We start from the raw sequence: 27,435 nt of genomic DNA on the forward strand, positions 1-27,435 counted from the left end.
AGAACAGGATGTCTGGAAATCCCTAAGGTGCTTAATAGGCTCTTGAGCAGGTAAGCCATGAAATTTGGGCATCAAGTTGATTAGTGCAGTCTTCAGTTCAAAGTCTGCAGCCAGATTTGGATGACGCACTTGATACGGTTGCAGGGTGAAGTCTGGGGCTCCAGCTTCTTGGAGAGTAATCCTCCTAGGTGCTGCCATGTTACCTGTACGTGAATCAATTGAATCAGTAGTAAAAGAGCTTGTCTCGCTCTCAGATGGTGGTTCAGATTCGCCTTCAGATGAGACTGGTGAATCGATAACAATCACTTCACCACCCTCAGAGGCTAACCGATGTCGAGCTCGCCTAATACGTGAAAGAGTTCTTTCAATTTTAGGATCAAAAGCGGCTAAGCTCGGATTAGGCAATGAACGCGTCATTCAATGAGAAAGACATATAGCTCATGGTAACAAAATAAAAATAAAATATGCAAATAAAATAAAAATATCTATACTAATTAATAATCTAGCACACTATTGCGACTCCACGACAACGGCGCCAAAAATTGATGGTGGCAGAAATTGACCAGTTAAGAAATTAATAAACAAAATGCGTTGCAAGTACAGTTCTCAACCAGCTAAGATCCGCCTTCTCAATTTAAAAGGGGCTGTCACAAAAAATTAGAATAAAAAAATACTGGGAGTATGAGTCCCAGGTCGTCTCCCAACGAGTTGCAAGAAAGAGTGCTAATTTATTAATTAGAGATTTTCCATAAGGTTTGAGTTGGATAATGAGTAATTAAAATAATTGTAAATTAAAGCAATAAAACTAAGAATTATTATTAATATAAAAAGCCTTGACTGGGGAGTTGATTAATTGGAAGTTCTGTCCTTGTTGGAATCTTCTCAAGTGTAAGGTAAAGCGGTTGTTGTTTTCACTTAGTTAACCCTTACTGAGTAAAGAAAAGTCAAGTGATTGAACTGATTCTTATCCGCAGATCCTAGTCCTTTCCCTTGGAAAGGTCTAGCGTTAGTAGATATAGAATCAACCAACAATGTTCAATTTAACTAAGCATTTGAGCATTCAAACTCAAGTGTCTCCTCTTAATCAACCCCCATGTCAAGTAGAAAATCACTCCATTGACATGGAATTAATATTCATAAAAATATAAGAGGACATAATTAAATAAAATAAAATAAAATAAAATAAAGATTTAAAATTAATTAAAAGTAAAAGTAACTCTATTAATAAATTTAAAATGCAACATACTTATTTGAATGGGGTCAATGATCAACTAAAAAGAGTAAAGGAATAAGGAAATAAACTAAAGTAGTGTCTTCACGGAGGTAATGACTCTTCAGCATCCAAAATCCAAAGCAAAAGCATAAACTACTAATGTAAAGCTGATCTAGATTCAGATCTAAAACTAAAAGTAATCATAATATCGATCTATCTGAATCTGTGTGGATGCCTGTTGAGTCTCTGCATGTTCCCTAGCTTTAGTCTGTGTTTCTGGGCCAAAAACTGGGTCAAAATGCGGCCCGAAATCGCCCCCAGTGTATTCTGTTATTTTTGCATATCACACAGGTCATGCGTACGCGTCGTCTATGCGTTCGCGTCATTCAGCGATTTTCCTTGTCACGCGTTCGCGTCGTCCACGCGTTTGCGTCATTCGTACAAACTTCAATCCACGCGTTTGCGTCAGGCACGCGTTTGCGTCACTGTGATTTCTTCATTTTGCGCGCTCGTGTCAGTGTTCGCTGGTCATCTCTTTAGTTTCTTGTGTTCCTTCCATTTTTGCAAGCTTCCTCTCCATTCTCTAAGCCATTTCGCCCTATGAAGCCCGAAACACTTAACACACGGATCACGGCATCGAATGGTATAAAGGAGAATTAAAATATATAATTAAAAGATCTCTAGGAAGCAAGTTTTCAACCATGGAATAATTTTGGGAAGGAATTGTAATATCATGCTAATCATATGAATAAATGGGCGAAGACTTGATAAAACGACTCAATTAAACACAATATAAATTATAAAATAATGGTTTATCAAGGTGGTTCTTCTTGATAAGGATATGGAGATGGTGAATATTGAGGTGGTGGTTCTGGGTGCGGTTCATATGGTGGTTGGTGTGGTGGATAAGGATTAGGGTCATATGGAGGTGAATGGTGGAAAGGGGATTGTGAGTATGGTGGTTCAGAGTTATGTTGAGAAGGGGGTTCATAAGCATATGGTGGGGCTTGTTGGTAACTACAAGGGGGTCCACCATATTCATCATCTTTGTACGCTCCCTGGAATGGCTTTTGACCATAGTAATTTGGTGGAGGTTGGTTGTCACGAAGAGGTCCACCATAATTATTGTCTTGGTATGCATCATAGAATGGTTGTTGGTTATAGCGCATTGGAGGGGGTTGTTGCCAAGAAGGTTGATCAAATCCTCGTGGCTCCTCCCATCTTTGATTCTTCCTATGTTGATGCCTGTTCTCATTATAGCTTCCATTCCTTACAACAACATTAGAACCCAACTTAAAGCCAGAGGGGTGAGAATTCATAGTAGCAAAAGAAATAAAAACTAATAGAAATTAATGAAAATAAACTCCTAAAACTAGAAACACTAACAAAGAAACGAAAAAGCAAATATTTACAATAACCAATAATAAGGCACATGTTTGCAATTCCCCGGCAACGGCGCCATTTTGACGATCGATTTTTTTGCTAGTAAAGAATTCACAAAAGTGATCGTGTTGTAAGTATAGTTTCTAAACCAAAAAAGAATCCTTTCGTACAAAAAATTGTTTGTCACTAAAGCAAACCCAATAAAAATAATAACCGAAGTATTTAAACCTCAGGTCGTCTCTCAAGGAATTGCAGGGATGTGTATTTATTATTGGTTATGGAAGATTATCTTTTTGGGGTTTTTAAATAAGGAACAAGAAAAGTAAATTGCAAGAATTAAAGTAATAACTAATAAAGCTCTTAGCAAGGTATGAGAACTGGAAATCCTATCCTAGTTATCCTTATCAATTGTGACGAGAATTGTTCATTACTCCCACTTAGTTAACCCTTACTAAATAAAGGAAAGTCAAGTGGACTAATCAATTTGATTTCTCAAGTCCTAGTCAACTCCTAAGGAAAGACTAGCTTTAGAGGGATCCAAATCAACCAGCAAATTCTAATTATCAATCAACAAATGAGTTTGATAACTCAAGTGTCACCAACTACTCAACCAAACCCAAAAGGAGAGAAATCTAAATATTGAAAGCATCAATCATATAAATTGAAGAAAGCAACCATAAATCTGAAATACCTCAAATTGCATTAAATGAAGAAATCAAATCTAACATGGAGTTCATAAACTAAATTAGGAAAATAAACAAACTAAAGTAATAGAATAAATAAAAGTAGAAGAGAAACTAAATTAAAGGAACATTGATCCTGGAATGGAGAAGAAGTAAACCTAACCTAAGAGAAATCCTAAATTCTAAAACCTAGAGAGAGGAGAGAGCCTCTCTCTCTAGAAACTACATCTAAAACCTAAAATTGTAAATTATGAGAAGTTGTCTTGAGTCTCTGCCCGTTCCCTGGCTCTAGTCTGTGTTTCTAGGCCGAAAACTGGGTCAAAACTCAGCCCGAAATCGCCCCAAGCGTTTTCTGTTATTTCTGCAGATCGCGCATGTCACGCGTACGCGTCAGTCACGCGCACACGTCGCTGGTCATCTTCGCGTTTCACGCGTACGCGTCAGGTACGCACACGCGTCGCTGTAAAATCTCCAGATTGCGCGTACGCATGAGCCATGCGTGCGCGTCGATGCTCGCTGGTTGTCTCCTTTATTTCTTGTGCTCCTTCCATTTTTTGCAATCTTCCTCTCCATCCTCTAAGCCATTCCTGCTCTATAATACCTGAAACACTGAACACACAGATCACGGCATCGAATGGCATAAAGGGGGAATTAAAATACACAAATTAAAGACTCTAGGAAGCAAGATTTCAACCATAGAATAACACTAGGAAGGAATTATAAAATCATGCAATTCATATGAATAAGTGGGTAAAGACTTGACAAAAACCACTCAAATGAGCACAAGATAAACCATAAAATAGTGGTTTATCACTCATCATGAACAATAATCATCAATAAATACTCAATCTATATCAACAATCATCATCAAAGGTGCTAGGCAATTATCATACTCATGCATTTATACCTATCCTATGGTCATCAAACATAAGTTTTCAAAAGACATTATATATTAAATACGAGAAACCAAAACCATACCCTGGCCGATTCCCTGCTCAACCCGGAACACCTCCAATTCAACTTTTCCTCAAGCTTTCAAGGCTCAACACCTCCCAAACAGATTTTTCAACACCAAAAGTCCACTTTCAAGCTTCCAAAAACTCAATCAAGCTCCAAACCACTTACATACATATTACCTAACATACATCATAGACACCCACATATACAAACTCAATAATAATCACATATACTCAATAAATTCACTATGGGTTGAGGATTCTGACCGTACCCACGGACCAAATGGACCAAACCCAACAAGTCTCGCAAGTTATTTTGAACCTAAATACCGAAATCACACAAAATATCAACACCATTACCCATTAATTTCGAAAATCAAGGCTGGGAGGACAGGAAAAAAAAACGTGGCTTACCTTTTCAATAACCTTGTGGGATTTGTAGAGCTTGATGCTGCGGTCGCGTGGCCACAAACGGTGCGGCGATCGGAGCTCCAAATCAAAAGTTATCAAGGATTGAAATTTGGAAGGTGAGGGTTTGTGTTTTGGAAGCTCTCCCCCTTCTCCTCAAGTTTCCAGCGTGAAATGCTAATGGAGGGAGAGAGAGTGTGCTAAATCATTAAGTGTGAATGGAATGGGTTGGGCCTTTGGACCCATTTTGGATCCGGTTCGACCGGTTTGGTCCGTTTGGCCCAATCTTAGATCAAATTCTTTAAAATTAGTGTCAAAATTCTTGTTTTAATTTTTTCTATCATATTAAACCAAAAAAATTACATTTCTTATTTAATTTTCTAGAATAAATTCTAATTTATGAGTTAATTATTTATTAATTAACCGGGTTTTACATTCTACCCCGTAACAGAAATTTTTGCCCTCGAAAATATCATTTGCCACGCAAGTTTATGAAAGTAATCCTCCTTCGTAACTCAACCCGCTTCCGCTGCCGTATTTTGATTCACTTATCTCTAAAAGATTGACTATTCGCCCCTTGTTTAAGCAAAATTAAATTAGGCATGATTAATATCCTACGCAGCGCAATTAGGTCTAGTTCTATGTTCGACACCCCCTGTCTCAATTTGTTCTTTCTGTCTTATGCATGAACAGATGCGAGGTCTCTATGTCCTATAGCGTAATTAAAAATTTTAGTTATCAGGTTCACAGTTACCTCCACCTCGTTGCAACTGACCGGCATCCTGAGTCCTTCCATGTGGACAATATCAGGAGATATGCCCTACTTCTCCACAATGGTAACATGGTTCTGGTCCGTTGTTACGCTGCCTATCCGGATGGTAGTTCCCAGTTCTTTTGAATTATTGACCTCTTAGTGCCAAATTGTGATTGTGGCCTCTCCAGTGGAACTCTCAGTTATCATTCTCTGCCACAGCAGCCTTTCTCACACATTCCTCAGCCACTCTGCTCTTATTCACAAGCTCGGAAAAGACTCTGATTTCCATCGGTGCAACGGAGCTCAGAATGTCGCTTCGGAGTCCTCCTTCGTACTTAATGCACTTTCATTCAGCAAAGTCTTTCGGAGCATCTTGGCAGATTCGAGAAAACCTGCACAACTCTTCGAACTTATTGGTGTACTCCGCAACTGTCATCTGACCCTGCTTTAACTGCAGCAGCTCAAGCTCCTTAGCGTTCCTAACTGAACTGGAAAATTACTTCCTATAAAATTCCGTTCAAAAAACTTCCCAAGGTATCACAGCACCATCTGGTTGTATAATACGTCGTGTTCCTTGCCACCAGTACTGTGCCTTACCCTGTAATTGATATGTCCCAAACTCCACCTATTGTCCTTCAGGTACATGTTATGCTTGCAAAGCTCTCTCCATTGCCTAAAACTAATTTTCGACCTCAATGGGGTTCATAGCTCCTCTGAAGTTCGGAGGATGCACCTTCAGAAAAGTAGCAAGTGTCATCGGCCCGTCACCCCCGTTCCCGCCATTTCCATTGTTACCTTGGTTCCCTAGGGCCGCAGCCGTGGCCTGCATAGCCGCAGCCATGTTCTCCAGTGCAGCCATGAAGTTTGTAAGGTTGTTTGCATTTGTCTTAGGTTCCTCATTTCGAATCCTACCTCTCCCTCGACCGCGTCCATGAGTCAACATATGGTTCCTATACACACCAAACCACCGATATCAAGGTGATCAGTCTCAATATCGCGAGTCTAGTGCTTGAAAGTCCCAAATGCATACTCATGAACGTTTATGCCATATATATCAATTAGATATCCTAATAGCACATAGACACGTATATAGAGTATGCTCAGAAGTATAGTCAGTCCATTCCTCAGGCTCTATAGAAACGAACTGCTGTGATACCATAATATAACATCCTACCACACATACTTCTAAAAATAAAAACTAATACACACACACACACACACACGCACGCACGCACGCACGCACGCACGCACGCACGCACGCACGCACACACACACACACACACACACACACACATACACATATATAATTTAGTTGAAGGAGGTTTATTCTAGGAGCCTTTGAAGAAAAGATAAAATCAAAAATGATAAAATGAAAAGCGCAACACTCACGACACGTAAACAATAAACGGAGAAGATAGGAGAAGCTAACATAGATATACATGAAAGAGAGTTCCAAGGTACAAATATCAAGGCTCAAGACTCGGCTTGCAAAGGTAAACCGGCCTGAGCACATAAGTATATATACATATATATATATATAAGAACCCAAAATACAGAGTTACAAACCTATTTCTCCAAAATAACCTCTAAGAGGAAGTTAATACATCAAATACATAAGCAGTGGAGATATTAAGTATCTACATATATACATACATCCAAAATAAAACCCCAAAGACAAGGATCTCCGCTATCAGAAGCCTCCAGCATGTATCAGCGAGGTGTCACCTGACCTACATCTGAAAACCACAAATATTCGTATGGAATGAGAACCGGGGGTTTTCAGCATGGTAAAGGTGCCACGTACATAAGATATAAGGTTTTGGGAATGCCAGAGGCAATCCTAGAATGCCGACACTCAGATTATAAACTTAAAGAATAAAAACAGAAACCATGAATCAGGGTGGTTCTTTAAGGCTTTCTAAACTTAACAAATTCCTTAAATCTAACTAAAACTTAATTAGAACCCTAAATCTCTCCGCATTTCTTCCGTTCCTCCATCTCCGGTGAAGTTACAAAGACAAACAAGCAGACAATGGCAAAACACAGGTAGAATACAAGTAATACAGATAGCAAATACAACAAATAGCATATTATAATCACTTAGGCAATCCCAATTAATGCACAATCAAACAAAGCACACATATGCATATGATGAATGTCTATCCTACTGGCCGTGAGCTCACGTGCCAGTTACTTTGCCAGAACCCGGCACATCTAGTAGCTAACCCAGACATTTGTCTCTAGGTTGCGCATTCCCAAGAGGAACTTTAACGAAGAGAGTGCCTTTCCACCTTCTCCTGGAGGTTTCACGAAGGAGAGTGCCTTTCCACATCGAAGGAGTGTGCCTTTCCACCTTGCAACCAGAGAAGAATCTATGGGGAAAACGATATGAAGGAGAGTGCCTTTCCACCTTCCCCACATCCCCATCACGACAAGAGAGGGAATATTCCATCCTCAACTTGCCATCCGAATATATTTTCACGTTAACGTGCAAGCGGGTTTGCACCCAAACATTGCCATCTCGACCATTTCGACCATACCCAATCATTGCCAGTCTCAACATTCACCCTCAATTCAGTCACATCTTTGCACTTTTCATTCTTAATTTGTCATTTCCCAAGCTTACTTTACCCTCAAGTTATCATCCCTTCCTAGCTTCACCTTATCACTAGGCATACTACTAAGGTCTAGAGTTAAAAGAATGAAAACAAAGGTTTAGAGGTTTGAAATCTAAGCTTTAAATCACAAAATATATTTTTGCTGAAACAAGGGACACGCGTATGCGTGGGCGTGCATCTTGGCTCATGCCGCATATACAACCACCTTCTTGCGTACGCACGCGAGCCAGACAGAAACAAATGGCCACGTATGATGAGGTCAGCGTATGCAGGAACTCCAGGTCAAGCGTACGCGTGGGCATGCAGTTTGGCCCATTTTACGTACGCATAGGCTTGTCCGCTTACGCATGTACGCTGGACAGAAACGATCCTCCGCGAATGAAGGGTATGCGTACACATACACTGCGTTCTGATCAGAAAATGGCTAAGTCTGAAAATCTGCAGAATTTTAGTTTCGAACCCCAACTTCCGATGCGCATAACTTTTTTCGTTTTAAATTATTTTTCATCCGTTCTTCAAACGGCGTAAACTTCACAAACCCAATTTTCATATGAAATAAGTTTGAAACAATTTGGGAGTCCGGAAGCCGAGTTATGGCTCGCCAAAGTTCGACCAAAAATCATATTTTTTTACAAATTCCTCAAACCTTTATTTTCATCAAAAATCAAACTCAGTCAACATTTTATGCTTACAAACAACCTACCAACACACCTTATCACAGCCACACTGCCTCCACATCCTACCATAATCAACCATACCTTAATTTTATATGATTCTCATACATGGACTTCACAATTTTATCAACAAATCATCAAGAATCCATCATCTAATCATATTCATCATTATCAACATATCAAGCATCATTAATCCATCATTTATCACCCTACTCTCATCATGAACAATAATCATCAATAAATACTCAATCTATATTAACAATCATCATCAATGGTGCTAGGCAATTATCATACTCATGCATTCATATCTTATGGTCATCTAGCCTAAGTTTTCACAAGACATTATATATTAAATACGAGAAACCAAAACCATATCTTGGCCGATTTTTCACTCAACCCGGAACACCTCCAATTCAACATTTTCTCAAGCTTCCAAGGCTCAATACCTCCCAAACAGATTTTTTATTACCAAAAGTCCACTTTCAAAATTTCAAAAACTCAATCAAGCTCCAAACCACTTACATACATATTACCTAACACACATCATAGACACCCACATATACAAACTCAATACTAATCACATATACTCAATAAATTCACTATGGGTTGATGATTCTTACCATACCCAAGGACCAAACGGACCAAGCCCAACAAGTCTTGCAAGTTATTTCAAACCTAAACACTGAAATCACACAAAATTTCAACACCATTACCCATTAATTTTGAAAACCAAGGCTGAAAGGACAGGAGAGAAAACGTGGCTTACCTCTTGAATAACCTTGTGGGCTTTGTAGAGCTCGATGCCGCGGTCGCGTGGGCGCAAATGGTGCGGCGATCGGAACTCCAGATCAAAAGTTATCAAGGATTGAAATTTGGAAGGTGAGGGTTTGTGTTTCGGAAGCTCTCCCCCTTCTCCTCAAGTTTCCAGCGAGAAATGCTAGGGAGAGAGAGTGTGCTGAATCATTAAGTTTGAGTGGAGCGAGTTGGGCCTTTGGGTCCATTTTAGATCTGGTTCGATCGGTTCAGTCCGTTTGACTTAATTTTGGGCTAAATTCTTTAAAATTAGAGTCAAAATTCTTATTTTAATTTTCTCTATCATATTAAACCATAAAGATCACATTTCTTATTTTCTAGAATAAATTCTAATTTATGAATTAATTATTTATTAATTAACCGAGTTTTACACAATAAGTGAACAACTACTAAACTAATTAGTTAATTTAGTAATTTAGAACATTTGTATATTTATAAACTTAACATAAAATAAAAATAAAACAAAAATTTGATATTTTTGTATATAGGGTAGAGTATAATAGGATTTCGAACTTTAGGATGCGAGTATGATTAGAGTTGAGAGATTTTCAACCTGCGAATAAAAAAAGATAGAATTTTAATAAAATTTTTAACCTTACAATTAGGGGTAAGATAAAGTCCAAATCTTACTCTATCTTACCCATTTTGAACTCTAGTTGTCTTCGTTTTCAAAAAAATAAACAAGGACCGAAATGAGAATTCCTACTAAATTTCCAAACGTTGCTAATATGAGGTGAGAGCCCACGTGGCACAAGGCAGGAAAAAAAAATGATTGAATCTGTACAGTAGGGTGTAGAAATGGACGTGGAGGGAAGGATCCCCGATCCATGATCAATCTCATTTTATTTTCTTCCTAAACTGATCTATTTCCTGTCTCTCCCAATTCCCGACTTCATTGTCTCTTCTTATCTCTGCCTGAATTCCTGAAACCATCAGATTCCACTGGGTGCGCGTGTAAGAAATTAAGGCGGTTGCTCATTCCTCTCTCTCTCTTTTTCGCTGTTCATTCATCAATTTCAATTTCACGTCTGCTTCACCCCACTTTCATTTCATTTTTAGAGTACCGAATTCTGCTGCAGTGAACCAAACCTTGTGTTTTCTAGGTTTTCAAACTGCAATGGACCATGCCGAATTAACCACCGACCAGGTTTTACCCCGATCCATTATCTCTCTATGTTCCTGTTCTTCGATCTGATTGCAAAATCCTTATTGTCCTCGAGTCTCTGTTAGTTTTTAGTTTGTCAGTTCTCGTAGATTGTAACTGTAGTCTTGTAGTAATGTTTCAAGTGACATTTATTCTCTGTTGTAATGTTTTCTGGAAGGTTCTGAGGAGGGACATTCCATGGGAGACGTACATGTCTACCAAGCTCATCTCTGGCACAAGCCTTCAGCTCTTAAGGCGTTATGATCACCGATCAGAGAGTCACAGAGCACAGTTGCTCGATGATGTAATCTTTTTATTATTAGTTTTGTGTCTTTTGAAGTTGAGCTTGGTTTTTGAAGAACTATTAAGTTCTGGATGATATTGAATACTGAATTTGGTGGCAGGATGGTCCGGCTTATGTTCGCGTGTTTGTTCATGTCTTGCGTGATATTTTCAAAGAAGATACTGTAGAATATGTTTTGGCTCTAATTGATGAGATGCTGGCTGGTAATTTGTCGAAACTGGCCCTTTCGTTGATTCATAAAAAATTATTCATACATTATTTATTCATTATATTCCTGTGCATTAATAGTGAAGTAAACTTCAAATTGTTCTCCTTTCCAGCGAACCCGAAAAGAGCAAGATTGTTTCATGATAGCTCCCTTTCAGATGAAGATACCTATGAGCCTTTCTTAAGTTAAGTATTTAGTCAAATCATGTGTTTTTGTTCTGCATTTTAAATGTTAACTTAGTCTGCTTTGAAAATGATGGCAAATATTAGCAAACTTAAATAAAAAAGGCAGCCCGGTGCACAAGCATCCCGCATTAACGTAGAGTCCGGGAAAAGGTCGCATTCAAAAGGTGTCATGTACGTAGTCTAACCTGATAATTTCATCGGTGGCTGTTTCCACAGTTTGAACCCGTGACCTTGAAGTCACTAGGAGACAAGTCAACCATTTCTCCAAGGCTTCCCTTCCAAATATTAGCAAACTTGCTTCAGAATTTTCTACTACAGCCAGTTTGCACGTTGATCCATTAATTCATTATCACATTTATGCTTATGTGGTATACATGCTTTCTGGGAAGATTATTGTTTTTTGTAAAGGTTCATGAAACAAACCCTTAACATGTAACAAATCTGAGTTCTTAACAAGTACATGTATCTTTTCAACCGATTTCTACAACTTGAAGAGGAAAAGTTATATATACCACTTGTGAAGATGATATTGTATAATTTTTAAGTATTTTAATTATTTTCTCAGTATTTCGTAATTATGGTTGCAAACAAAAATAAATAACAAACATTGTTCATCTTTCAGGTTGCTTTGGAAAGGAAACTGGTTCATACAAGAGAAAAGTTGTAAGATCCTTGCTTTGATAGTTAGGTAATACCACCTTGAGGCATGCCCACATTTAATTATTAGACTTAATTCTAACAGTAGGTTGTTTTTACAAGTAATATTTATATTTTCAACTATTAATCCTTTTCTGCCTGCAGTGCCAGGCCTAAAAATCAGAATGGTGTTGTTTCAAATGGAGATACATCAAAGAAACCCTTCACCACTATTGATGATGTTTTGAGAGCATTGGTAAAATGGCTTTGTGAACAGGTATCTGATACTGAAATGTTCTCCTTTCTTTTTCTTGTCCCTGGAATAAATTTCTATATTGCATGGATACTGGTACTATACCCATATCCAGTATAGATAGATACTGGTACTTCACATAATAAATAGAAAACATATCGAATTCATCATTAAACAAGTCTATTATCAGCATTACATCTGAATAAAATTTCGTTCTAAACAAGTATGTATTATGCATAGCAATATTTCTCAACACTTTCATTCAGCATTGACTGAGTCATATGAAAATACTTCTCAGCAAAATTTCTGCTGAAAAAATTACATAGCAATATAGCAACCACATTGTGAAAACAATGCAGGAAAACAAAATCAGTCTTATTGTATCAGTTCTTAGACAATTGTAACTTTGTGGGCACTAAGGCAGAACGAAGAAGGCAAAAGCAGGGTTGGAGGTAGAGGTATGGTTGTTGCCATTGTACTCTTGATTGCCACCTTGCCACTGGTGTGATTCCACAATCTTGTCGTGTTCTTAGCTAGTTGGGTTTCAGTTGCTGCTGCTGGTATTGCTTGCCAGCAGTGGAGTGCTGGCCAATGATTGACGTAGTGGCAGTGGCTTGTTGCAATAGAGATGAGAAGAGGAAGAATGATTTGTGAATTGTGAGGCAAACATAATGAAAATGAAAGAGATGGGTTGGGGTTTCAGTAGAAACTTACAGCACGAGGGAGAGAAAGACAAAACCAAGTGACAGTTTTAGTTAAGTGAGAGTACCCTGCTGTACCCAGTGGCGCTTATGTCATACCCAATTTTTTATTTTTTATCTTTCTATTGAAAATATTTGTTTGTCAAGTAAGGACTCATGCGTGCGGCGTGCCCAATACATTACTGTTACCAGTACTTTCCCAAAAGTTGCATACTCTTGCCTCAGAGCAGTTCATTAATGGATAATCTTTGTTAAATGAATGTTGGCATTAATAATCAATTTGAGAGAATAAAGTCTAGAGATAAACATGTTCTAAAAATTATAGATTCTGAAAAGGAACTTCAGAATAAAATGCCAAATTGTGATGCTAGGATGGTAAAGAGACTAAGTTCTGTGTAGGTGGATTCCTACTGAAATTGCAAAGATGGTGAAGTGACTAGGATCTTTATATGGATTCTAGCAAATATCTGATTATAATTAATATCTCTGTAGCTCAAGAAGCCATCTCATCCCAATCGTGGAGTCCCAACTGCTGTCAATTGCTTAGCAACTCTGCTTAAGGAACATCTGGTTAGGTCTTCCTTTGTTCAAGCAGATGGAGTGAAGTTGCTTGTGCCATTGATTTCACCAGCATCCACCCAACAATCTATTCAGGTAAGTTTGTGGAGTCGTCTCTGAGAACCTGAATAACTTGATTGCTTTTGTAAGCGTGGGATATCTGTTACTATATATGATGGGAATATGGGAGAGGTTTGGTACACAACTTTTTTATTCCTAAATCCTAAAGTACCCATCATCCTATATCTCTATATATAGTGGGAATATGAGAGGTTTGGTGAACAAATTTTTATTCCTAAAGTACCTTTCATCATACATAATTCATAAAAAATATGTTTTGCTATTTCTAAGACTTGAGCCCAAGACATTAGAGTATACGGTACTTACCATTTTGACTAATATTATATTTGTTATTTTTACACACATTTAATAAAAAGAAGGGTGGATTATCCACTAGTGTAGTTATAGTCCCTTTATGCTTGCCCAAAAATAAATGGTCTATATGTTGCATCTGGTTATGGATGGCTGGCTATATTAAACATGCTTGCTTAGGTGTATGTACCCTAATAGGCAAATACTGATAAAATTCTTTTCTTTCAATGACAATGGTATGGTGGTATTTCTGGATTTTCCTGATTTCTTGACATCCAGATTAGGTTATAAATAGAAATATTATTAATTAAAATTGTGAGAGTACTTGCCTAATATTCAGGAATCAAAGGAGTTAATTGAGAAATTCTTCTGTAACAGATTCTGTATGAAGCATGTCTCTGCATATGGCTGCTATCCTATTATGAGCCGGCAATTGAATATTTGGCTACTTCGAGGGCCCTTCCACGACTTATTGACGTTGTTAAGACTTCTACAAAAGAAAAGGTATTGAGTTGTTGAGTTTAACTGTTTGAATTTTTTCACTTCAAATAATGTAGTTCAGTTTTTCTTTATTCCCTGAATTTGTGTTATCTTTCCATCATACATATTTTCATCCATGCTATGATAACAAGTATTGGTATTATAACTTTATGTGGCATAAAGGTCTAATCTTAGCACACTTATCTTGCCAATTTTTTAGGTTGTTAGAGTAGTGGTCTTGACTCTTAGAAACTTGCTGTCAAAAGGGAGTTTGGGTGCTCAGATGGTTGACTTTCAGCTGCCACAAGTTGTTCAGAGTTTAAAAGCTCAAGCTTGGAGTGATGAGGTGAGAGAATTAGAAGGACCTAAAATTTCTTTTGCTGATGAATTCTATTTGTGCAATAAAAATTTTAAGTGGTTCCATGTAGTGGTCAATCACAGTAAGTATACAGGTTACCTTACTTTCATGATCTTGTAAAGAGAACATGTAGTCCTCCTATCTATTTGTACTTGTCATCATTGTAAAGCTTCTCTACTTATCAACAACCACAAAGAAAATAAATCTTGCCCTTAGTTGGATGTGTTTCCATTCAGCTCATATTTAGCATTTTACAGATTAAGTGGTACCTTCATTACATGCACTCTTTCTCCATTATGTATCAACATTTTGGAAGGCATATGTGACAAGTGGTACTATCTCCAATTATGGAATTACTGAAAAATGCAGAACCTCAAATTCTATCTCCAATTCTTGCGCAGAACCACCCACCTACCCCCCCCCCCCCCCCCCCAAAAAAAACAAAAAAAGGTCCACTTTCTCTCCTTTCATTCTCTATATAATAGACTCTTTCCTTTCTCCTAACAGAATCAGTCTAAGATCACACCTCCCCAATAACTCTGCCACATGGCCTCATTAACTATACAGCAGATGATTCCCCCCATTTTCCCCTTTCCCTCTCCTATTCTTTCTACTATAAATAAAGGGTCAAGGTGGAATTCTCTTGCCCCTAGAACCTACCTCAATTGAACCTTCTTTGCTCCCAACCTTCTCAGGTTACGGAACAGCATACAACTTTTTGCTATTCATTATAATTGAAAAAAATGAAATTCTGAGGAACCATTATTTTGGAAATCGTTGAGGATCGCTTAATTATGATGCAGTTAGGATCATTGTCTTGAAGGCTGGCTCATGACTACCTTGTTTTCCTTCACATCATTTTCTTTCACTACCATTCATGAACATCCTTGCATTATGTTACTAACTCAACTACATATTGGGGGAGGCTCACCAAAGTTCATTTAGTTTATTTGCAAACTACAGTTAGCTTATTTTTGTGTGAATTGACTTTATTAATGGTTGAATATTATATATCTCTATACTTTGTAGCTGTCCCAATATTGACATTCCACATTCTTGAAGTTTATATTATATTACAAACTAATTGCAACCTTTTTCACCACTTACCTGTTTTTGATCTAACTCATGGTGCCTACCCAACACTTATGTTGATTGCCACAGGACTTGCTGGAGGCATTGAATTCTCTTGAAGAAGGGCTAAAAGATAACATTAAGAAACTTAGTTCTTTTGATAAGTACAAGCAAGAAGTCCTGCTTGGTCATCTGGATTGGTCCCCGATGCACAAAGATCCATTGTTTTGGCGAGAAAATATTAATCACTTTGAAGAAAATGACTTCCAGGTATATATATATATGCGCATTATCTCTCTGTTTTGTGTGCCTCAAATTTTATTATTTTGAGCATGCCCGAAATTGTTGACTGAGAAACTGTTAAGTGCCTAATGAAAGAGTGAAACCACACCTTTAAAGCAAGGTGTTAAGAGGGGAAAAGCCACTCTCCCTAAATACAACTCAAGTATCTCATTCCACTTGACATGGGACCTTTGGCACCCCATATTAACCAAGTCCCTAACAGAAACATAAATGGTTTGCATTGTTTGCTACAAAATTTTTGTCCTCCTTTCATATTTAAAATTAGTGCTGGTTGAAGATACTTACTGGCCAGATAGCAAGCTTGTGTTTCTGATTTTCTGTGTGTCTTAGGCTAGATGATGCGGAACTAGTTGAAGTATTCCATTGAATGTGTTTAGTTTTGTGACGGTTTCCTTCCATTTGTGATCATTACATTGGTTGATTTGGCCTGGCCACTCCAGGAGGTGGCAGGGTGTCTTAATAATCGTGCTAAGATGTATTTTCTTATGCATAAGAGATAATGTAATTTCATTAGGAAAATCTGATTGTTCAACCTATAGTGGTGTCATCTATGACAATTTTGTTCAAGGTATAGTATACAATACATAATTAGGAATTTAGGATGCAATATATTATGGAATCATTAATGATTACAGGATCTTAGTCTCTGTCTTCGCCCCACTATTGAAAGATAAAATAAATTTTGTAGCTTTCTTTACAATCTGTTTTGTGGTGAGTAATAAGAGGGTGATGTTGGCCAAATCTATTGAAAAATGCTTTTGAAGAGCATTTGTGGACAGGAATAAGAAACTGTCGACTGTGGTTATTCATTTAAATGAAGTAAAATCGTGTGAGAAGGTACTAATTATGATCAAAGGTTTCAAAAGATCTGTTCCTTTGAAGGTAGAAAACCCACTTAGTTGTTGAAGTAGGTTGTCTGTATTGCACCATGGATTCCATGATTAGGTTCGTTTGTAAAATCTTGAATGTTTCTTTCCGCTCAATTTCTATGGAGAGAAAGAAATGTAAAGCAAGGTCAGATGATTTCGCTATATTAATTTTGCCATATGAAGTGCCTTCTATATGATTTCACTAACAGTTTTCATTCGTTTCAGATTCTAAGGGTCCTAGTTACAATTCTTGATACGTCCAGTGATCCAAGAACTCTGGCTGTTGCTTGCTTTGACATTTCACAGTTCATCCAGCACCATCCTTCTGGTCGGATCATTGTGGCGGACCTTAAAGCCAAGGAACGAGTAATGAAACTAATGAATCATGAGAATACCGAGGTTACTAAAAATGCACTGCTCTGCATCCAACGGCTTTTCTTAGGGGCAAAGTATGCAAGCTTTTTGCAAGCCTAGTTCTGTGCTTCTGTTGCTTATCCATGGTGGCCTAGTATATATGGCACATTCCATCCTCTTAGAAGTTGTCACAAGTTGGGATCGGCTGTCTTGTGCACAGGATCATTGTTTGTTTTAGTGAGTAATTTATTGTCTATGGCCATTAAGATTTCGATTTCAAGCAGTGCAAGAAATTTGAAGTGAGAAATAAGTTTCCTTGATATTCTGCTATTTGAATAATAAATCAAGTTTTGTAACTAAATACTCAAGGTTGTGCGTGTAGGTATGTTGAGTATCTAAAACTAGGAGTTAATAATATGGATATGTAATTTTTTAGGAAAACCAACCTATTTGATTTAAGTGAGCACATCTTTTTCTCGCCTTGGTTTGTATATGAAGTTCCTGCAATTTTGCTTCCTTGAGGGCTCAAGTAGAAATATCAAAATGAGCCAAATTTGTGAGGTTAACTGATTTATCCGTTAAAATAAGTGCAGATTGTAAAATGTTAACCATTTAAAATTGGTGGGTACTCCAATGAAGATTTTATAATTATCATCATATAAAGATATTTTATTTTGATCATTAGATAATAGATTTTAGGATTTAATTTTTATATGCTATAAAAATATTATCTTTGTTTAAAGTGTGGCAAAATAAATAAGTTATACTTTTTAAACTAAGATGATCACGAAAAGATGTTTTTGACATCTTTATTGGAGTAGTTGCCTTTAAAATTTGTCCGTTTAATTTGTGGGTTAAAGGAGCAAGCTCGTTTAATAAGCGAATTATCTTTTGAGTTGTTGATTAAATTATTGTCAAATTTCTTACAATAATTTTGAGCATTTCTTGTTCAGTGTTTATGGAAAATGCTACTTGTACAACAAAATTCAGTCTTTATTCAACCTTTAAATTTAATATTTTATTATTTTAATTTTTTAATTAATCATATTTCCTATTTTTAAGGAACCACTTTTATTTTAAATACTTGTCACCCTAAAATTTGTAACTACTTGCAATAAAAAAAAGGATTTTGCAAACCAAACCATAATAATCGTAACAATTTTTCGTGTACTAATTTTTTAAAAATTAGTGAAGTTTTCAAAATCAATTAAACTCACTTCAATTATTTTTTTTATTCAAAACATTCAAAATTCATGTCAAAAATACATCTAAAATTAAATAAACAACATAAATACATTCGAAATTATATATTAACACATCTAAATTATTGTCATTGTAGTTCTAAATTACATATTGAATACAGAACAAATTAAACTCAAATACAAATTCAAAATTATAAGAATGCACTCTAAATATTTTATCAACACATCCAAAACTCATGTAAAAAAACTTATATATGTACATAAGAATATAATGAACAACATAAACACATCCAAAATTAAGTATTGACACATCCAAATTAGGTTAACATTACAACTCTCAAATCAAACATATGAGTGCAAAAAAAAATTATAATCACAAATACATTTAAAAAAAAAAAGAAAAAAACACAGACATTTTCAATATTATACATAAATTTAAAAAAATAGAACTTTTTATTAAGCGGAAAAAGAAGGATAACATATTTTCATGAATGAACTCAACCGAATTTTTTTAGAATTTTGCAAGCAGAATTACCAGAGACAGAAGGAGTGCGACGTGGGGGAGGAGATAGGGGGAGGCGTGGGAGAAGGGGGCGGTTGTGCGTGGCGCGAGGGAGGAGACCAGGGACGGGGAGGAGCCCATTGATTGAGGAGGCGCGGGGTGTGCGCAGAGGAAGTGCGTGTCGTGGGAAAGTGCGCGTCGTGGGGAAGAGCGCGTCGCGGGAAAGAGCGCGTCAGCGAAGGAGGAGATCGTCGCAGAGGAGTGCGCAACGCGGGAGAAGACGAAAGCGGGCCACAGATGAGGAGGGGGAGGCGTTGCAGCTCTGGATCTTTACGGAGCGAAGATTTTACTAGTGATTTAAGATGGTTTAAGATTTATTTTAGAATTTTAAATTCAAAATTTTGAATTCTAACTAATTTGATTTTTGGATGTGTATTTAAATTGTAATGTAATATATTAATAATTAAATATATTAAATTTGAAACAGAAATTTAAAATTAAAATTAAAATTTTAAATTTTAGTTTTATTTAATTTGTATTTTGAATGTGTATTTAATTTTAGAGTAAAGTATCGTTTTTGTCCCAACATTTGGGGTAAGTCATATTTGTGTCCCTAACGTTTAAATCGTCCTATTTGTATCCTTAACGTTTATAAAAGTGATTTAATGTTATCCTACTATCAATTATACTAACAAATCAGATTATATTTTTCAATTATTCTCACTTAGATGTATTCATTCTCAATTAGATCTCACCTGGATGTGTTCGATTTTAATATTATACCCACTATTTGTGTTTAGATTCAATAATGTCCTTAGAAAGGTGAATTATGTAAATGTTGTAGGAATTAGTTTCAATATTTGATGAGCTATTTTTCGAAGTAGATCATCGATTCTATTTTCAAGAAGAGATTTTTAAAACTCAAACTAAAGCGCTCATGATGTGTAATTGACGGCACGATAACATTGAATCACTTTTACAAACGTTAGGGATACAAATAGGACGATTTAATACGTTAGGGACACAAATAGGATTTACCTCAAACGTTGGGGACAAAAACGATACTTTACTCTTAATTTTAAAAAGACACTAAATCTATTTAGAATTTTTAGATGTGTTTATTTTATTTTTTTTAAATTATTGTAATAAAAGACTGAATATTGTACAACTTTTAAAAGATACATAGATGAACAGAGTGTTTACATGCTGCAGAGTATTGGTCAAACTCTTAATAGTGATTTGATATTGCCATTTAAAATCAAAGGAACGTTTCCTAATTTTTTTTTTTTTATTTCATTTGTACGTGAAGAACATGGAAGATTATAAATAAAGTAGGAGATGATGTTTTTAGTATTTTAGAAAGGAAAAAAAGAAAGAAAGAGAAAGAGAAAGAAAGAAATAAAGAAGCTACAGATTTGTCAAAAGTCACAACATCAATTCCTTTTAGCTAAAGGTCTGCTATCCTGAGATATTAACCAAGGATTCCCAGTTCAATGAGTCCAAGGCTTTGGACAAAGATGACACAATGTCTTGCATTGAAGGTCGACTAGCTGGATCTTTCTTTATACATTTTTCAATCATTCCAATAATAAACACAGCATGCTCCGTTGCATAATTTCCTTTCAATGACGGATCCATAAATTCCTTTAGTCTTTCATGATCTCCTTCCTCTTTAACTATGCTGCTTAAAATTTCTTCTAAATTCTTCTTGTCATATTCCGCGTAGATAGCAGCAACATCTCTTCCAGTGAGTATTTCCACCACCATAACCCCAAATGCGTAGACATCAAGCTTTGTAGACACTATACCATTTTGCAAATACTCAGGAGCCATGTAATTTCTTGTCCCCACTATGTGCCTTGTCATCGAAAATTCGTCTTCCTCGCCTTGTATCGACCGGGCGAGGCCAAAGTTGGCAATCTTCGCCCTGAAATCAGCGTCTAGAAGAATGTTGTCACATTTTAAATCCTTGTGGATAAAAGGTGGAGAAGTGAAACTGTGAAGATAGTCAAGTCCTGTGGCCACATCCAATGCAATTTTTATTCTCTGTTTCCAACTCAAGAACTGGCCATTTTCCATAAAAATACAATCACTCAATGGTCCATTAGCAGCATACTCATAAACAAGATACCAATGTCCCTCGTTGAAGCTAACGCCGGAGAGGCGAATCACGTTAGAATGATTCACTTTGTTCAGCAATTGTACCTCTTTGGACACATCTCTGTTTATCTTCTTGATTGCAGCTAAATCTCCATTTATAAGGCCGCGATAAACGGACCCTTTGATCAATAATTCGGAACTGAAATCATTTGTTGCACTCTGCAGTTCCTTGAATTTGTAAACCTTGAATGATTGTGCTATGTCGGATATGATCTCTGACAATGTTTCTGAATCTTCCTCCAACTTCTTCCCCTGTTGTTTCTCAATTGCTTCAAAGCTCTTAGACACAATCACAGAATTGCCTTTCTTCTTCTTCTTTCTGATTTTGTGAAAATGCTTCCTGAAAATGATGGAGAAGAGGACTAAAACTAAGACTACACCTCCGACAACTCCGACAACCACATAGACCCAAGTCTTGCTTGAACTTCCACCAGAAGAAGACGGAGGCGGCTGCGATGGCGACAGAGACGGAGGCGGTGGAGTCATAACCGTTTGTGAACTTGATGGCTTTTCTTGAAGGGGAACCAGAAGTGTGGTAAAAGGATTGATGGTTGGTTTCTGGGAAGAAAGGCTATTAGCTTCAAGAATTGTTTCAATGGTAACACCAAATCTTTCACTAATGTGAGAAACATCATCCCCAAAGGAAACTAAGTAACTCAATAGGTACTTGAAACCTTTCTCTGTTTGATTCTTTGTAGGACAAGCACATCTAAGAGGAACTCTAAGTTTATCACCGGGTGAAAGCTTTAACTCATCGATTTTGTTTTGATCCTTCATAGCTTGACATGTTGAAAGGCCTTCAAAAGTGTTGTTAGCAATGATGAAATAGTTGTCGCCACTTTGGACCTTATAAGAAGTGTTATACTGATAATACTGATTAGCAAAACAGGAACAGTTTACAGGAACAATCACCAGCTTGTTTATTTCAAAGGTTGCGTTCTGGGAAACGGAATTCGCTTTGGAAAGCTGGGTGGGATCAATGTTCAACAAAGAAGAAATTGTAGGAACAGAGTTGTAGTTGATTTGAGACTCGAAGGTAAGGTAAGATTGGCAACTAGGTTTCAAGCCATTGCAAGTGTAACCGAGGATTGAATTTGAGTTAAGAGTTTGGGAACATGCAGTTGTGGCCACACCAATGTAAGGTTGCTGAGCTAGAATCACATAGAAATGATACAATAAGGACAAGGTGAGGACATGGATAATGATGGTAAAGGATTGCATTCTGAGTGAGGAAGAGGGAAGGATATGGAGGAACAAGGTGACGAATAAAGAAGTGTTATAGAGAATAATTATAGGTTGCATTATTTTTCGTTTAAATGTGGTCCTTTATTTTATTGATTTGGTCTGAATTTAATATTGCAAACGCGCAGTGTCTTCAAATTGCTGGTCAGAATTGGTTGTTAGAAATATTCTCTTGCTCTTGCACAACAGGCTGGATTGGGCATTTTAGACCGGGCTTTTGAACAAGTCTCTCTTATGATAGTTTGTGTGCAATTCAATCAACTTATATATATATAATATAGTCATTTTAGTATATTTATGTTATAATGATTAGAGTAGTTATGATATTTTAAAAAATGTTAAAATTAAAGTAACGGTTTTATATTATTTAGCAATATTTTTTAAAATTATTGTTAAATAAAGTATAATTTTAGTTTTAACAACACTTGTATAATAATAATAATAATAATAATAATAATAATAATAATAATAATAATAATAGTTATTATCATTATCATTAAAGTCAATGTTTTTTTTCTTAATAATATCCTTGTGTTGTAAAATAAATAACTGATGAAGATATAATAAATATAAAGTAAATAAGTATAAATAGAAGACTCTAACTTTGATATTCACCAATATAATTATCTCATTATAATAATAGAAACTTATATATTTACTATTCTTATATATTAGTAGCATATGAAAGAGGGAGGAGAAAAGTTTAATATAAAGAGAGGAAGAAGATTTTATTGTTGTGTGTATGTTACGTGAGGATTCGTCCTCTATTTATACATACAAATATTCAATCATTCAACCTTTCATTAACTTTCAATTTGCCTTGAAAAATTATTCCTTCAGTATAGGAAAAGTTAGCCCCCAATCTCATAAATGGGCATTTAATTTGTTTTTATCACAACACTCCTTCTTAGATGCTCATTTATGAATATGCCTCGTTAAAACCTTACTAAAGAAAAACCCAGTGGGAAAAAACCTTAGTGAAGGAAAAAGAGTACAATATCCTTTAGTGATGGGGACTGCCTCATTAAAAACCTTGTCAAGAAAAACTCAATGGGAAAAAACCTGATCAAGGAAAAAAGAGTACAGTCTCCCCTTTTTGTCGACATCATTTAATGTCTTGAAACCGGCGCATCCCAATCTCATGTACCAATCTTTCAAAGGAGGATTTTGGGAGTGACTTTGTGAATAAATCTGTCAAATTATCACTTGAGCAGATCTGTTGGATATCAATTGTCCCTTGATTTTGAAGATCATGAGTGAAGAAGAATTTGGGAGAAATATGCTTTGTTCTATCACCCTTGATGTATCTGACTTTAAGTTGAGCAATGCATGCTGTATTATCTTCAAACAGGACAGTTGGAGCTATCTTATAATCAACCAGTCCACATGATGACAGAATATATTGAATCAGACTTTTGAGCCAAAAACACTCGCGACTAGCTTCATGAATCGCTAGTATTTCGGCATGATTAGAGGATGTTGCAGCAATCGTCTGTTTCGTGGACCTCCATGATATAGTTGTACCCCATATGTGAACAGATATCCTGTTTGAGATCTCCCTTTATGTGGATCAGACAAGTATCCAGCATCTGCATAACCAACTAATTGTGACTTGGATCCATAGGGATAAAACAATTCCATATCAACTGTCCCATGAAGATATCGAAAGATTTGCTTGATTCCACTCCAATGTCTCTGGTAGGAGAGGAACTATACCTTGCTAGTAAATTTACAGCAAATGATATATCAGGTAGTGTATTATTAGCAAAATACATTAGCACTCCAATGGCACTAAGATATGGTACTTCAGGACCAAGGATATCTTCATTCTTTTCTTTAGGACGGAATTGATCCTTCTCCACATCCAAAGATCTTACGATCATTGGGGTACTCAAGGGATGTGACTTATCCATATAAAATCTTTTCAAGATCTTCTCTGTGTATGTTATTTGATGAATAAATATCCAATTTTTTATATGCTCGATCTGCAGGCCGAGACAAAATTTAGTCCTTCCAAGATCTTTCATCTCAAACTCTTCTTTTAGAGTTTTTATAATTGTTGGAATCTCTTCCGGAGTCCCAATGATATTTAAATCATCAACGTACACAGCAATTATAATGAATCCAGATGCAGATTTTTTTATGAAAACACATGGACAGATATTATCATTCTTGAATCCATTTTTGGCCAGATACTCAGTAAGACGATTATACCACATTCCTCTATATTGCTTTAGACCATATAAAGATCTTTGCAATTTGACTGAGTATAACCCTTGCGAATATTCATTGGATGGTTTAGATATCTTTAGTCATTCAGGGACTTTCATATAGATATCCCGATCTAATGAGCCGTATAAGTAGGTTGTTACCACATCCATTAAATGCATATGTAGTTTATGATATGCAGATAAACTGACCAAATAACGCAATGTTATCGCATCCACTATAGGGGAATACATTTCTTCATAATCTATATCGGGCCTTTGTGAAAAATCTTGTGCTACAAGTCGAGCTTTGTAGCGCACAACTTTATTTTTCTCATTTCATTTTCTCACAAATACTCATCGGTATCCAACAGGTTTTACATCTTCAGGTGTACGGACTACAGGTCCAAAGACTTCACGTTTTGCAAGTGAGTCTAACTCAGCCTTCATGGCTTCTTTCCATTTTGGCCAATCATTTCTTTGTCGACATTCTTCGACTAATCTTGGCTCAAGATCCTTACTTTCATGCATGATATTTAATGCTACATTATATGCAAATATTTCATTGACAATTGTCTTATTTCGGTCCCATTTCTCTCCTGTAAAGACATAATTTATCGAGATCTCGTCATTTTCACAATTTTCAGGTACCTGAACGTCTTCTGGCGTTAAAATTATATCAGAATTTTGGACAACTGCAGGTGTCTTTACTATGTATTTTTCAACAAGAATAGTATTTACCTCTTTTCTCTTTCGAGGATTTTTGTCTTTGGAACCGACAGGCCTGCCACGCTTCTGACGTGTATTTGCTTCGGTGGCAATTTGTCCAACTGAGACATCAATTCGAATTGGAGTATTTTGCGCTGGTATATACGACTTGGTTATCCTCTTTGTATCAGAAAATACATCAGGCAATTCATTTGCTATTCTTTGCAAATGTATAATTTTTTAAACTTCTAGTTCACATTGCCCTGATCGAAGATCTAAATGCATCAAGGATGATGCATTCCAATTAAGTTTCTTTTCAGGAAGCTTATTCTCTCCCCCTAATGTTGGAAATTTTGATTCATCAAAATGACAATATACAAACCGGGCTTTAAATACATCTCCAGTTTGTATTTCAAGATACCTCACTATAGAAGGAGAATCATATCCAACATATATTCCCAATTTTCTTTGGGATCCCATTTTGGTGCGATTAGGTGGTGCAATGGGAACATATATTGCACACCCAAATAATCTTAAATGGAAAATATTTGGCTGCTGGCCAAAAGCTAATTGCATAGGAGAAAACTGATGGTAACTCGTTGGCCTCAAATGAATAAGTGCTGCGGCATGTAAAATAGCATGCCCCAAACCAAGGTTGGGAGATTTGTTCTCATAAGTAAGGGTCTAGCAATTAATTGGAGGCGTTTAATAAGTGATTCTGCTAACCCATTTCGTGTGTGAATATAAGCTACTGGATGTTCAACACTTATTCCATTAGCCATACAATAAGCATCAAAAGCTTGGGAAGTAAATTCACCAACATTATAAAGACGAATTGCTTTGATTGGATTTTCTGGAAATTGTGCTTTTAATCGAATAATTTGAGCCAGTAATCTCGCAAACGCCAGGTTGCGAGAAGATAATAAGCACACATGTGACCATCTCGAAGATGCGTCTATTAGGACCATAAAATATATAAAAGATTCACATGGTGGATGAATAGGTCCACATATATCACCTTGAATCCTTTCTAGGAATTTAGGGGACTCAAATCCAATCTTTACTGGTGATGGCCTTAAAATTAACTTTCCTTGAGAACATGCAGCACAACAAAATTCACTAGTTTTAAGAATCTTCTGATTCTTTAGTGAATGTCCATGTGAGTTTTCAATAATTCTCCTCATCATGGTTGTTCCCGGATGACCCAATCGGTCGTGCCAAATTATGAATTCATTTGGGCTAGTAAACTTCTGGTTTACAATGGCATGTGATTCAATTGCACTAATCTTGGTGTAATATAACCCAGATGAGAGTGAAGGGTAATTTTTCTAATATAACTTTCTTATTTGAATCATGAGTTGTTATATATAAATACTCATGATTTCCCTCATTCATTGTCTCAATATGATATCCATTTCGGCGAATATTTTTGAAACTCAACAAGTTCCTCAGAGACTTGGTAGATAATAGTGCATTATTTATTATAAATTTGTTCCTCCAGGAAACAAAATTATAGCTCTTCCGGAGCCTTCTATCACATTGCCTGAGCCAATAATAGTATTAACACATTCTTCTTTTGTCACCAGATGGTTAAAATATATATCACTTTTGAGAATGGTGTGCAAACTTGCACTATCCGCAAGGCATACATCTTCATTATATATTCTTGCCATTCTCTTCAAAGACAAATAATAATAAAATGAGTAGTATGCACAGTTAAATTGAAAACTTGATCGAAATTATTTTTCTAAGAAATACTGTACATAAAAATAATGTCATATACTAAAATTTTATTTTAAAACTTGGCACATTTAATGATTTCAAAATTCATAAACATTAATATTTCATTATTTATATACATCACATTTGAAACTTAAATACATAGAAAATAAAACTTAACAATAAGTTCTTTACATTATTTATTTACATGGATACTTAACAATTTCACATATTATTATTGGTTGTTAACAAAAAAATTATAAAAACAATATATACTTAACAAAAAATTATCAAATTTTAAGAATAATAATATCTCATTTTTCTAATCATGCTTGCAAAAAATTGCATCAAAATTTAATCTCTAATGTATTTTTTGATAAATACATATTTAATGTTA

At 36.1% G+C, this 27,435-nt stretch overlaps 1 protein-coding gene and 1 pseudogene across 4 annotated transcripts; one reads left to right on the forward strand and one right to left on the reverse strand.

The window, feature by feature from the left end:
• Positions 1–10,191: 10,191 nt before the first annotated feature.
• Positions 10,192–17,776, forward strand: LOC107626023 (V-type proton ATPase subunit H). Of its 3 annotated transcripts, none has more exons than XM_088501131.1 (12): positions 10,238–10,456; positions 10,606–10,649; positions 10,825–10,950; positions 11,051–11,153; positions 11,271–11,341; positions 11,964–12,031; positions 12,145–12,256; positions 13,426–13,587; positions 14,242–14,367; positions 14,564–14,689; positions 15,863–16,042; positions 17,170–17,776. In XM_088501131.1, exons 2-12 carry the CDS (start codon positions 10,620–10,622, stop codon positions 17,416–17,418), a joined length of 1,353 nt encoding a protein of 450 aa, XP_088357257.1. In that variant the 5' UTR covers positions 10,238–10,456; positions 10,606–10,619; the 3' UTR covers positions 17,419–17,776. The 3 variants fall into 3 exon arrangements, with proteins under 3 accessions (XP_088357255.1, XP_088357257.1, XP_088357256.1); XM_088501130.1 differs by having other exon boundaries at positions 10,260–10,456; positions 10,562–10,649; XM_088501129.1 differs by having other exon boundaries at positions 10,192–10,649.
• Positions 17,777–20,325: 2,549 nt separating this feature from the next.
• Positions 20,326–22,476, reverse strand: LOC107626052 (lysM domain receptor-like kinase 4 pseudogene; annotated as a pseudogene). Its single transcript, XR_015902245.1, has one exon. The product of XR_015902245.1 is annotated as a lysM domain receptor-like kinase 4 pseudogene (transcript).
• Positions 22,477–27,435: the final 4,959 nt, after the last annotated feature.

This window comes from Arachis ipaensis, chromosome B1 (assembly GCF_059453495.1).
Source record: "Arachis ipaensis isolate K30076 ecotype BB chromosome B1, ASM5945349v1, whole genome shotgun sequence".
NCBI classification, from domain to species: Eukaryota; Viridiplantae; Streptophyta; class Magnoliopsida; order Fabales; family Fabaceae; genus Arachis; species Arachis ipaensis.

What these genes read in the sequence shown, in the direction of transcription:
- LOC107626023 (XM_088501129.1), top strand. Translation starts at nt 10,620, where the DNA reads ATGGACCATGCCGAATTAACCACCGACCAG. An exon ending in CCGAATTAACCACCGACCAG is followed by an intron (nt 10,650 to 10,824) that starts GTTTTACCCCGA and finishes GTTTTCTGGAAG; the next exon opens with GTTCTGAGGAGGGACATTCC. An exon ending in TTGAAGAAAATGACTTCCAG is followed by an intron (nt 16,043 to 17,169) that starts GTATATATATAT and finishes CATTCGTTTCAG; the next exon opens with ATTCTAAGGGTCCTAGTTAC.